The sequence below is a fragment of the Ambystoma mexicanum genome, chromosome 11, assembly GCF_040938575.1.
Source record: "Ambystoma mexicanum isolate Mex_15411 chromosome 11, UKY_AmexF1_1, whole genome shotgun sequence".
Taxonomy (NCBI): Eukaryota; Metazoa; Chordata; class Amphibia; order Caudata; family Ambystomatidae; genus Ambystoma; species Ambystoma mexicanum.
Window position 1 is genome coordinate 1,274,314,705 of NC_090934.1, and position 12,034 is coordinate 1,274,326,738.

General features: G+C 49.9%; 1 protein-coding gene across 1 annotated transcript in view; it reads right to left on the reverse strand.

The window, feature by feature from the left end:
• Positions 1–12,034, reverse strand: part of NMB (neuromedin B) — a 49,012-nt gene that overhangs the window by 11,942 nt on the left and 25,036 nt on the right. Inside the window, exon 2 of the mRNA XM_069624749.1 lies at positions 340–542. Within this exon, the coding sequence (XP_069480850.1) occupies positions 340–542 (203 nt within the window). The remainder of the gene's footprint in view (positions 1–339; positions 543–12,034) is intronic.

Sequence of the window (12,034 nt, forward strand, 5' to 3'; positions counted from 1 at the left end):
GTAATAACAAATACCAACTGAAACCAAAAGACATCATTTAGACATAAATACCTAGTTACAGGGATCAAGTGGAATGAACTGGAAATGTCTTCATAGCGACTGAGCAGATGTCCACAAACTCAGAGGCCAACCACTGCATCCAGTAGAAACCTCTAGTAATTGCTCTACTAGAATTTTCACCGGGAAATTTCACCAGGAACACATTGCTAAATAAAACATATTTCACGACCCTCATTAATTCTATACCTGGGCAATGCCCGGTCTGTGCAGCTCTATGCCGATACAATGATTTGCCGAGCTCAGGGATCAGGATGGGGAGAAGGAGCAGTTTCCGTTTACCTGGTCATTGAGATCAAACTTCACACGGCTCTCGTCCAGTTGTCTTTGCTGCAAAGGAATTTTCAGGAGCTCCCGGATAAGCAGATCCTTCATATCCTCCACGAAGAGGGCAGGGCTGCATGGAATCGAGTTTACTGCTGCCGCTTCTTCCGGGTACTCGAGCACCTGGGAGTCGGGTAGGCTCTTCTTACCCATAAAGTGACCTGCAACCAAACAGAGTTGAGAACATGAATGCAGGTTCCACCCCATATGCATGGTTTAGGGGGCCAGCCAGCTTGCACAGAGCACATTGTGGAAGGAGGATTCTCTATAAGGTGTGTGTATAAAAATACAATTTCAGAAATGGTGGCAGGACCACAGCAGTGGGATCTAAAACGATGACTTTCCTTAGTACACACAACATAGGAAAGATCAGTGGAGGCTTCCCACTTCCCAGCAAAGTCATTTGCCCTGATCCTGCTCTAAGCAGAGGAGTAGACAGGATTGTCTATCAAGTGGGGCCTGAAGCTAATGCAGTTGGTCCCAACACAGTGATATTAACATCTGTAAATGCCCTCACAGTGCTGCTGAGTAGGCCTTTACATATTTTGGGTGGGCCTTGCCCGCTCGGTCCCTACCCTGTCCACACCTCTACTCCTAAGCACCTCTGCACCTCTCAACACTGTTCAACAGGCGTGACAAAGAAAGAAGCTGGAAGCAGGACTGCCCAACACCACACTACAATGGGCAAGATCTTCGCATCCACCTAGCTACCCCCTTCAGATTGAAACCACCCAACATAACCCATGGAATACCCAAGGATTGAGCCTATCATGGCACCAATTATGAGACTCAAAGGGCACAGACACAGCTGCTGCAATTACGCAGGTGGCACACATATCATTTTCAATATGACCAATAACCAAGACACAGTCACTGCTCTTACCAGCTGTCTCGCTCAAGTGAACACGTGGAAGACTGGTAATATTCTTAAACTAGACCTCGACAAGAGAGAAATCAGGATCTCTTCAGACAAAGTCGCACCACCATGCCATAGTAAAAAAATGACTTTGCAATGCTGAAAAGTGACTCAGCGCTGCTGAAAAGTGACTTTGCACTGCTGAAAAGGCTCAGCCTTGTGAAAACGGATTCATGGAACTGTCCAAAGTGTATTTCTTTGCAGTGCAAAGTCAGTGCAAAGTCAGAAAAAAGTCATTTTTGCAGTACAAAATGACTTTGAACCGTGAAAATAATTCCATGAATCTGGCCCTTAAGGTGAAATGACAAAGGAAAAAGCAAATGTGTTTTCCTCTGTAACTTTTGATCTCGTCCATGAAAGTTCACCAAATTTGCCATTCAACTGGTCGGGTTAAATCCAAAAAACTCATGTCAAAATAGACACAGAGAGAGATAATGGCACTCTTCTGCGAAGCTGTAACTGTGAGCCTCTTCTTGCTATAGAATCTTGTGTAGTCTAGGCCCGCACGCCTCCGCGTGCCACCCTCCCACCGACACGGCCTCCTGATTAATAGGAAATGCTGCTAGGGCCTGGGGCAGATGGTGAAGGTGGGGGTCTCTCATCTCCATTTATGGAGCCATCAAATGATATGGGCATATTAACTGCAGGGCATCCTCTCTTTCATCTGTGCATCCCATTTGGGCCAATACTGCCAAAGAGCTGCGAGGCTACAGCAAATAATGTGAGTTTACTAATAGGGGGAGTGGCTGACTGTTTGAACTAAATATAGCGAGCTGAGTAGGACACGATGAATCATGCCTATTCCAGGGTTACCAAGTGGGAACATAGGCCGTTCACGTCAGCCCTCCAGCACAATGCACTGGAACCATTGCACACTGAAATCAGCTTTGATATGGTAAGTGGGAGGCCTCTAAATTACCATTTATTGAAATTGACTGATTGATTCTAACTGCAGGGGGGTAGCTTTAATTCCAACCAGCTTTTTTGTAGTGCTGTTAAAGTCATAGCTTTAGGTTGACTGAAATCAAGGCCATAGTATATACCTGTTTAGCAGGGTAGTAGCCCCTATGTAAAGTAGGCTTACCACATGTGGGTTCCCCTTTGACAGAAAATAGTGATACAACATTGTTGACTGTAGAATTGCGATAACCATGTGTACTGAGAAAATGTGCCCTTGCGGTGTAAAAGAACATTTTAGAGCTGCATTTCTTTTGGTTCCACTATGCTACTGCCTTGATGCAGGTCATAAATGCACATCATACATGAAACCTTTCAAATCTAAACTTTGTGAGGGCCAACTCACAAAAATGATTTATTATGCGTAATTCTGACTTAGTCAGAGTAACCCCAACTCACTATGAGTAAGTTCTTTGTGAATCAAATAGCCTTCTAAAGGAGTAACTTATTGGAAAATCGGTACATGAGAAGAACAATCATATATATTTGAGCGCAAGGTGTGGTAACCTCCTGGAGGGGATATCACGTTACTTAATATATTTTATTTTTATTTATTGGTTTCTTATAACTTGCTTAATACTAATACAAGTTCAGTTTCTAAGCGCAGATCCGGGATTCGAACCTCTGTCACTCTAGCTGGTCTTGCTCCCAAGACCAGTACGTTGCCCTTGTGCTATCCACCATCCACAATACATTAAAAGCACTACGCAGTTAGCACCGCATAATAACAGCTATGCAATATGAAGGCACTAAAGGACTGTGGCACCATGTTACGACTAAATATCCTACCTTCCTTGGCACCAAGGACCACTCCTTTGCAGTGGTTTTGTGGCGTGCTGTCCCTGAATGCCAGTTTGCACCTCAAGCATGTGCATTCTCATGGCCCTCCTTCGTTTGAAGGGCACTATGTTGCGTCACAGATGGCCTCAAGAACACACCAATTCTCGAAACCGGTTCAAGGGTTTTCATTGAAATACATTGGAAGGAGATCACGAAAGGCTGCCCTTCTCTCTCTGGTCGATTTACCCTCCCTACCCCAGGCATCCCTACACCTCAAGATGTTCACTAGAGCCCGGGAAGCTCTACTATCTAATAGTTTACTAGCTAGTTGTGATGGTGGAATGGCAAGTGCCTTATCTCGCTGACTCGTTATGGGGTCTTTAGGTGGATCCTAGCCAGGGTTTCCACAAGAACAGCAACGCAACAACTGGGATAAGTGTTTTCCAATTGCCAGGGTTTCACTTGGGTTTTCCTCTCACACCAACACCCTGCTCATCCTGACCTCTGTCTCTCTTCCCTTTCTCCTACTCTCCTCTCTGCTTTTCCTCCCACCGCCTGTCCTCTCTATCTTCTGTCCTTCCAATGTTTCTCTCACTCCCTGCTAATCCTACTATTACTACTCCCTGCTTTCACTACTTCCCCTCCTAGCACTCTAACCTCCCACCACACTCCCCTATTACTACATCCTCTTCACTACTTTCCACTCCTCTTCTCCACAACTTTCTGCTCTCTCCCTGCAACTGCACTAAACTCTCCTCCATCAGCACTACACTTCTCTCCCACTGCACTTGCCTTTACGACTGACCTTCATTTCCTGTCCTGCTGCACCACACCTCCCCTCTCACTGCACTACACTGTCCTCCTCCCGCTACACCACCTTCCATTCCCGCTACACCACACTTTCCTCCCACTCCTTCTCCCACGATCACCATCCTTTTACTCTGCAAACTTTCACAACCACTCTCTCTCAAGCCTCCTGCTCTCTCTTAGTCTCACTCAATCAGCTTGCACACACTCTCATGCCCTGGTACTCTCACCAACCAGTCCCTCACCTTGCACACGCCATTCCTCTGCCTGGTCTCTTGGTCCGCCTTCTCTGCCTTTGGCCTCACCCGAACAATCCACACTTCCTTGACATTTCTGCTATTGTATACCCTCCTTTCCCTTTGATTGGTTCTGCATGACCTCTACTGCTTTTCGGTTTCCCCATGGGCCCGATTGCAGGCATCACAAATTATAAAACGTTCCATAAGCCTCACCCACTTTCGAACATGGGTCACCCGGCTCAAGGCAATGGCAACCCACTGCAATGAGAGTCAATTTCCGTGTCAGAGGGTATCTCGATTTCCTGGAGCAGCGCTCTGTTGAATGTCTGCTCGTGGATGCCTCTTCCTCCGGTGAACTCTGCAGTCAGGTCTCTGCTGCAAGGACTACTGGTAGCTGCAGTCCTCCGGGACAGAAAGAGGAACCCTGGCCAGAATTTTGCAAAGCAGGTATAGGGCAAGCAGAAATGGTACTTGATACATGCAAGCAAGCACATGTAGAAGGAACGCAGGGGCCCTACCAACTCCCACACCCTGCCTCTGGGGCATTACGGGATTGGGCAAGTACCCTGGTCAGCCTCCTGCCCCAAGATGAGAGTGGCCCCAGCCTGGAGGGTGTCATTCGTCAACGCTAACTTCAAAAGTTGGAACATCTGACTTGGAAGCAGAAAAATGTATTTAAATATGTTGGCCCCACAGAGGTTGTGTAGATAAGGCACAGATTTTCCCCCAATTTCGTTCCCTCGAGTGGATGTATGTATACAATCCCAGCCTAGTAGTAATGGAGCCCTGCACATGGAGGAGTCACCCAGGGGGTTATGGGTACAGTGCAGGAGCACAGGGGTGGCCGGAACAGGTAGGGCGACGAGGGGAGGGAGAGGCTGTGGCAGGAGAACTGAATCGAATGGAGCTATCAGCGACTGGCAAGGTTTTATTTACTTTTAATTATTGGGTATTTATGAAGTGCCTATACAGAAAATGGTGATGCAAGGTGCCACAAGACACAAAAAGGGGGAGTGGGGGGTTGCAGGGAAGACAACAACAATAACGGTCCTACTAGGCCTTGCGTCATTCGAATCGTGCAAGTGCAGTAACAAGAAGGGGATGGGAGAGGGGACAAGGGAGGTGCAGGTCAGGGGGGACGGTATAATGCTAGGGTGGGAGGGAAGTGCGCTGCAGAGTGGAGGCATGCCCTTCACCCCCTCCTTCACCCCCTTGTCCGTGCAGAGGGGATGAAGAGGGCCCCTGGAGCTAGGCAAGTGCTAAGGGAAGGCCAGGTGGGCAAGTGCCAGGGGATTTCTTTAATGAATACGGTCTTCGGGTCTTTCCTGAAGTATTGGATGGAAGGGGCCACTCTTATCTGCCTGAGACATGGTGCAAAGCAAGAAAGGGCCCGCTTAACATTATTTCACTCCTGCTGCTTTTTTTCTCCAGTCTGGCGATTTCTTGGCTTTTGGTGGTGCATTGGCATCCGGAGATGGTGACTTTCTAGGCCAGGCAGAGTGGTGTTTTGGTTGTGACTGCTTTTGCAGGTGAGGCAGTCAGTCTCAAACATGATGCGTGAAGGTAAAGCAGAGATTTTGCACTGGGTGAGATTTGAGGCGTCGCTGTGTCAAGTTTCATGTCAGTCAATCGGGGTCTTGTGCATGCTTGGCAGGGTTTAGTAGAAGAATGCCTATGGAGTTTGGCGAGTTGAGATTCTGGTAGGCATTTAGCATGCAGGCTTGGATGAGGGGCAGGCTGTGCTTGAGTCGATGGACGTCTCTTCCTTTTTTTGGAATGATATTGGAAAGGGTTGGACACATCTGCTGCGAGGTGATCTCTAAATCTTTTCGGATGTCACAGTCAGGTTCTTGAGCCAATCAAAGAACACAAAGAGCTCCTTTTACTTTCATCCAAACAAATCCCCTCTAGGCATCCCATGTCACGAAAACTAGGAAGAGGAGGTGTTGTTTCAGGGCAAGCAGCTATTCGGTGCAAATCCAAGGCTCACACGCATGCACACTGACCACACGTTCTATGGTTGTCCATCTATAATTGAGCAAACACAGAAAATATGACCTACTTCCCGTTTGTCTGCTGTTTTCCTTAGCGCCAAAATGCTTCTTCTATGTGAGTGAGTGCTGTTTAAACTACATACAAGTGTTATCATTTCTGTCCCCGTGTGAATGGAGGGGGAATCGCCTTTCATCCGCTTTCAGCCCTTGGCTTGTTGAACCTCTACGAGGCACCCGACATAATTACTCACACGGGGCGCTGCTCTGAAGCCTGGTGGATATAGCATGTCTTGGGGACTTCTCATTGCAGTGGGGATCCTCACAGGGTGCGCTGCTGTGAAGCCTGGTGGATATAGCATGTCTTGGGGGCATCTCATTGCAGTCGGGATCCTCACAGGGGGCGCTGCTGTGAAGCCTGGTGGATATAGCATGTCTTGGTGGCCTCTCGTGCAGTGGGGATCCTCACAAGGGGGTGCTGCTGTGAAGCCTGGTGGATATAGCATGTCTTGGTGGCATCTCGTGCAGTGGGGATCCTCACAAGGGGGTGCTGCTGTGAGGCCTGGTGGATATAGCATGTCTTGGATTCATCTCACTGCAGTGGGGATCCTCACAGGGGGCGCTGCTGTGAAGCCTGGTGGATATAGCATGTCTTGGGGGCATCTCATTGCAGTCGGGATCCTCACAGGGGGCGCTGCTGTGAAGCCTGGTGGATATAGCATGTCTTGGTGGCGTCTCGTTGCAGTGGGGATCCTCACAAGGGGGCGCTGCTGTGAAGCCTGGTGGATATAGCATGTCTTGGATTCATCTCACTGCAGTGGGGATCCTCACAGGGGGCGCTGTTGTGAAGCTTGGTGGATATAGCATGTCTTGGGGGCATCTCAGTGCAGTGGGGATCCTCACAGGGGGCACTATTATGAAGCCTGGTGGATGTAGCATGTCTTGGATTCATCTCACTGCAGTGGGGATCCTCACAAGGGTCGCCGCTGCAATGCCTGTGGATATAGCACGTCTTGGGGGCATGTCGTTGCAGTGGGGATTCTCACAGGGGGCGCTTCTGTGAAGCCTGGTGGCTATAGCACGTCTTGGGGGCATCTCATTGCTGTGGGGATCCTCATAAGGGCGCTGCTCTGAAGCCTGGTGGATATAGCATGTCTTCGGGGCATCTCACTGAAGTGGGGATCTTCACAGGGGGCGCTGCTGTGAAGCCTGGTTGATATAGCACGCCTTGGGGGCATCTCACTGCAATGGGGATCCTCACAGGGGGCGCTGCTGTGAAACCTGGTGGATATAGCATGCCTTGGGGGCATCTCACTGTAATGGGGATCCTCACAGGGGTCGCTGCTGTGAAGCCTGGTGGATATAGCACGTCTTGGGGGCATCTCATTGCAGTGGGGATCCTCACAGGGGGCGCTGCTGTGAAGCCTGGTGGATATAGCACGTCTTGGATTCATCTCATTGCAGTGGGGATCCTCACAGGAGGCGCTGCTGTGAAACAGGTGTATATAGCACGCCTTGGATTCATCTCATTGCAGTGGGGATCCTCACAGGGGGTGCTGCTGCGAAGCCTGGTGGATATAGCACGTCTTGGGGGCATCTCATTGCAGTGGGGATCCTCACAGGGGGCGCTGCTGCGAAGCCTGGTGGATATAGCATGTCTTGGGGGCATCTCATTGCAGTCGGGATCCTCACAGGGGGCGCTGCTGTGAAGCCTGGTGGATATAGCATGTCTTGGGGGCATCTCATTGCAGTGGGGATCCCCACAGCGGGCGCTGCTGTGAAGCCTGGTGGATATAGCATGACTTGGGGGCAAATCACTGCAGTGCGGATGCTCACAGGGGGTGCTGCTGTGAAGCCTGGTGGATATAGCATGTCTTGGGGGCATCTCACTGCAGTGGGGATCCTCACAGGGGGCGCTGCTGTGAAGCCTGGTGGATATAGCATGTCTTGGGGGCATCTCACTGCAGTTGGGATCCTCACAGTGGGCGCTGCTGTGAAACCTGGTGGATATAGCATGTCTTGGGGGCATCTCACTGCTGTTGGGATCCTCAGAGGGGGCGCTGCTGTGAAGCCTGGTGGATATAGCATGTCTTGGGGGCATCTCACTGCAGTTGGGATCCCCACAGGGGGCGCTGCTGTGAAGCCTGGTGGATATAGCACGTCTTGGGGGCATCTCATTGCAGTGGGAATCCTCACAGGGGAAGCTGCTGTGAAGCCTGGTGGATATAGCATGTCTTGGGGGCATCTGACTGCCGTTGGGATCCTCAGAGGGGGCGCTGCTGTGAAGTCTGGTCGGTATAGCATGTCTTGGGGAATCTCAATGCAGTGGGGATCCTCACAGGGGGCGCTGCTGTGAAGCCTGGTGGATATAGCACGTCTTGGGGGCATCTCGTTGCAGTGGGGATCCTCACAGGGCGGCGCTGCTGTGAAGCCCGGTGGATATGGCATGTCTTGGGGGCATCTCGTTGCAGTGGGGATCCTCACAGGGGGCGCTGCTGTGAAGCGTAGTGGATATAGCATGTCTTGGGGCATCTCAATGCAGTGGGGATCCTCACAGGGGGCGCTGCTGTGAAGCCTGGTGAATATAGCACGTCTTGGGGGCATCTCGTTGCAGTGGGGATCCTCACAGGGGGGCGCTGCTGTGAAGCCCGGTGGATATGGCATGTCTTGGGGGCATCTCGTTGCAGTGGGGATCCTCACAGGGGGGCGCTGCTGTGAAGCCCGGTGGATATGGCATGTCTTGGATTCGTCTCACTGCAGTGGGGATCCTCACAGGGGGCGCTGCTGTGAAGCCTGGTGGATATAGCATGTCTTGGGGGCATCTCATTGCAGTGAGGATCCTCACAGGGGGCGCTGCTGTGAAGCCTGGTGAATATAGCAGGTCTTGGGGGCATCTCGTTGCAGTGGGGATCCTCACAGGGGGCGCTGCTGTGAAGCCTGGTGGCTATAGCATGTTTTGGGGCCGGGGACATCTCATTGCAGTGAGGATCCTCACAGGGGGCGCTGCTGTGAAGCCTGGTGGATATAGCATGTCTTGGGGGCATCTCATTGCAGTGAGGATCCTCACAGGGGGCGCTGCTGTGAAGCCTGGTGAATATAGCATGTCTTGGGGGCATCTCGTTGCAGTGGGGATACTCACAGGGGGCGCTGCTGTGAAGCCTGGTGGCTATAGCATGTCTTGGGGGCAACTCGTTGCAGTGGGGATCCTCACAGGGGGCGCAGATGCGAATCCTGGTGGATACAGCATGTCTTGGGGGAAACTCATTGCAGTGGGGATTCTGTACTCCTGCAGGGATAGGCCCAACAGGTTAGGGGGTGCTCTGCAGCTCCCGCGAGAGGTCAGTTGTATTCCTAGTGATCCCTAGCGTAGGTTTTACCACTTAGGGGATACTGTAATTGGTTATTTATAACACGCTTAATACCCAGTGGTTTCTAAGGGCAGACCCGGGCAATTGAACCTGTGTTGCTCGGCATCGTCTTGTTTAGAAGAGGCATGTATGGAATTCCCAGTTGTACACATTCCAAGGGCTGAGATGGTATTCCTACTGGGGGCTGTGCTTCTAACAAAGATTTGGCTAGAATGTAACCCCCAGGGCTTTAAGTGGGCCGGGGCCTGCCGGGGCTCGGCCCCGGCAGTGTCCGAAATTTCGTTTTGAGGCGGGGCCCTGCCGGGGCCCAGTAATCTCCCCTGACAGCCCCGGCCACTACACGAAAAGGCATTTTTTTCTACAGCCTGAAGCTCTCGCTCGTGTGCGAGAGCGTCAGGCTACAGAAAAAAATGCCTTTCAGCCATAATGGTGGCGCCGCACCTGCGAGGCATCCCTTTAATCAAGAGATTCCCGTCAGCCGGCGCCACCATTAAGGAGAAACGTGAGGCTGCTGGAAGCAGAGGCCTTGCTTTCTAAATACTGGAGCTCCCGCTGATTCGCGGGAGTTTCAGTATTTAGGAAAAAGGCCTCTACTTCCAATGGCCTCACCCTTTCAACCTTACTGGTGACGCTGCACCTCCCCAGCTGGCGAAGGGCAGCGCCACCATTAAGGCTGAATAGGCAGGCGCCGTCCCCTGCCAGGCAAGCCTATACAAAATAAATGCAGAGATCAGCTCCCTCTCCCCTATAGGGGAGAGGGTGCTAATCTCTACAAAAGGCTGCCTGGCAGGGGTGCTCGTCAAGGGGGCTCGACAAGGGGGCGTGGCCTAACGGGCCATCAAGACCCCCGCTGTTAGGCCACGCCCCCTCGATGAGCCCCGCTCGATTTGTAGTGCCACTTAAGGCACCCACCGAACTTGGCAATAACTATTGTGGGGCAAAGCACCCGCTGAGTTTCTGTTCTTAAAAGGGATCTTTCAATATTTCGATATGGAAGGCTAATAACACAAGCATTAGCCTAATAAAACAGGGGAGGGCCATTATCCCACAATAATGCCCCACCACTAAGTTATGGCCTGATGCAACGCCGAGGGTCTGCAGATTTAACAAGGGGGGTCCTGGGAGTCCCTCTGCCAGACATTAGTCCTGGTTACGAGAGACTTACCCAGAGTCTTTACATTTCCGAAGGGTCGTTTTACGACATGGCAAGGACCCCTTCCAGAGGTCTACGAGACTATTAGCACATAGTGGTAATAGCAATGTAGGTTCTGCAGTTGGTGGTGAAAGAAAACAAAAATCGTTTTCTAGTGGGAAAAATAAAGATGCAAAACCTGAAAGTAAATTATATGCGGAAGCATTAAAATACATTCTGTCTTTATGTAGGTAAGCATTTTAATTTTAGGCTTGGTTTAATGGAGTGGTCAACATGAACATACATGTTGTGTCATGTAAACGTAGCTGAAAGTCCCACAGCAATGCACAACAGAAATGCAAATTATCTGAGAAACTTGATTTTTTTTTTGCATCTCTGTTCAGAAAAATGTCACTGTCTTATAGGGTAGTGCTACTGCATGAAATGTTTTATGAACCCAAGACTGACAGCGATAAAGTATGTCACAACCAACCATATATACACATGTCATCCCAACTGAGATCATTTGTGTGGCTCAGGTTGACATCCTTGAGATTGGGGCATGTTTTCTGTACACCGTCAGTGGCCTTAAAAAAAAAAAGCACACACAAACATGAAACTCTTCTATCTTTAATATGTATTGTGGTCATGATAAGAAAGTCACACTTGTCCTATGGAGCAAAGCTCATTATCAAAATATGAAACAACCATACATGAGTTTCTAATAGAACATTATCATTCCAAGATAGACAGTGTGATACATTCATTTTGTACTCTTTAAAAAAAAAACTAAAATAAAGGGCCTGGGGCAAATAGCACAAATGAGGGCTCCTGGCTGCTTTGCATACAATCAAAGAGCATTTTCGGGAACATAAGAATGGCCGTAGACCTTTACATTTGACAAATATGCAGGTGATAAAATAATTGTTTACTTGAATGACTAAAGAATATAATGCACACGGGGCTTGGGGCCCATTTAGTTTTTTCATAACACTCAACCCAACGTGCACGTGTTTTTATCCATGAACCATCCATACAACCAGATCACTACGAGGCATTCAATTCGCGTATTAAGAAGTTAAATGCCAGATACATCGAAAGCTTGGTTAGGTCTAGACGAGATGCCTCCTTTAACGTCTGAGTGATGGAGCGTGTATTACTTTCTTATGCTAGGACTGAAGTGGTGGTCTCTGCCGTGTGCAATGGCTGGAGTGGTGGCCTCTTCCTTATGTGAGGTGTGTACTAGCTGTTCCCACCTTAAGCAGGGGATTCTTCCCTTTACATTACGAGGGCAGAGCCACGCCTGCTCACTTTTGTGAGGATTGAAAACATCGTCTATCCATTGCGTGAGTTTTTGAGGGGTTGCGTCTTCCATATGCGAGGCACGAGATATCAGCTGTCTTGTATTAAGGTGTGCCATGGTTGTCTCCTTTCATGTGCCAGGCATTAAGGGGTGTATTCTT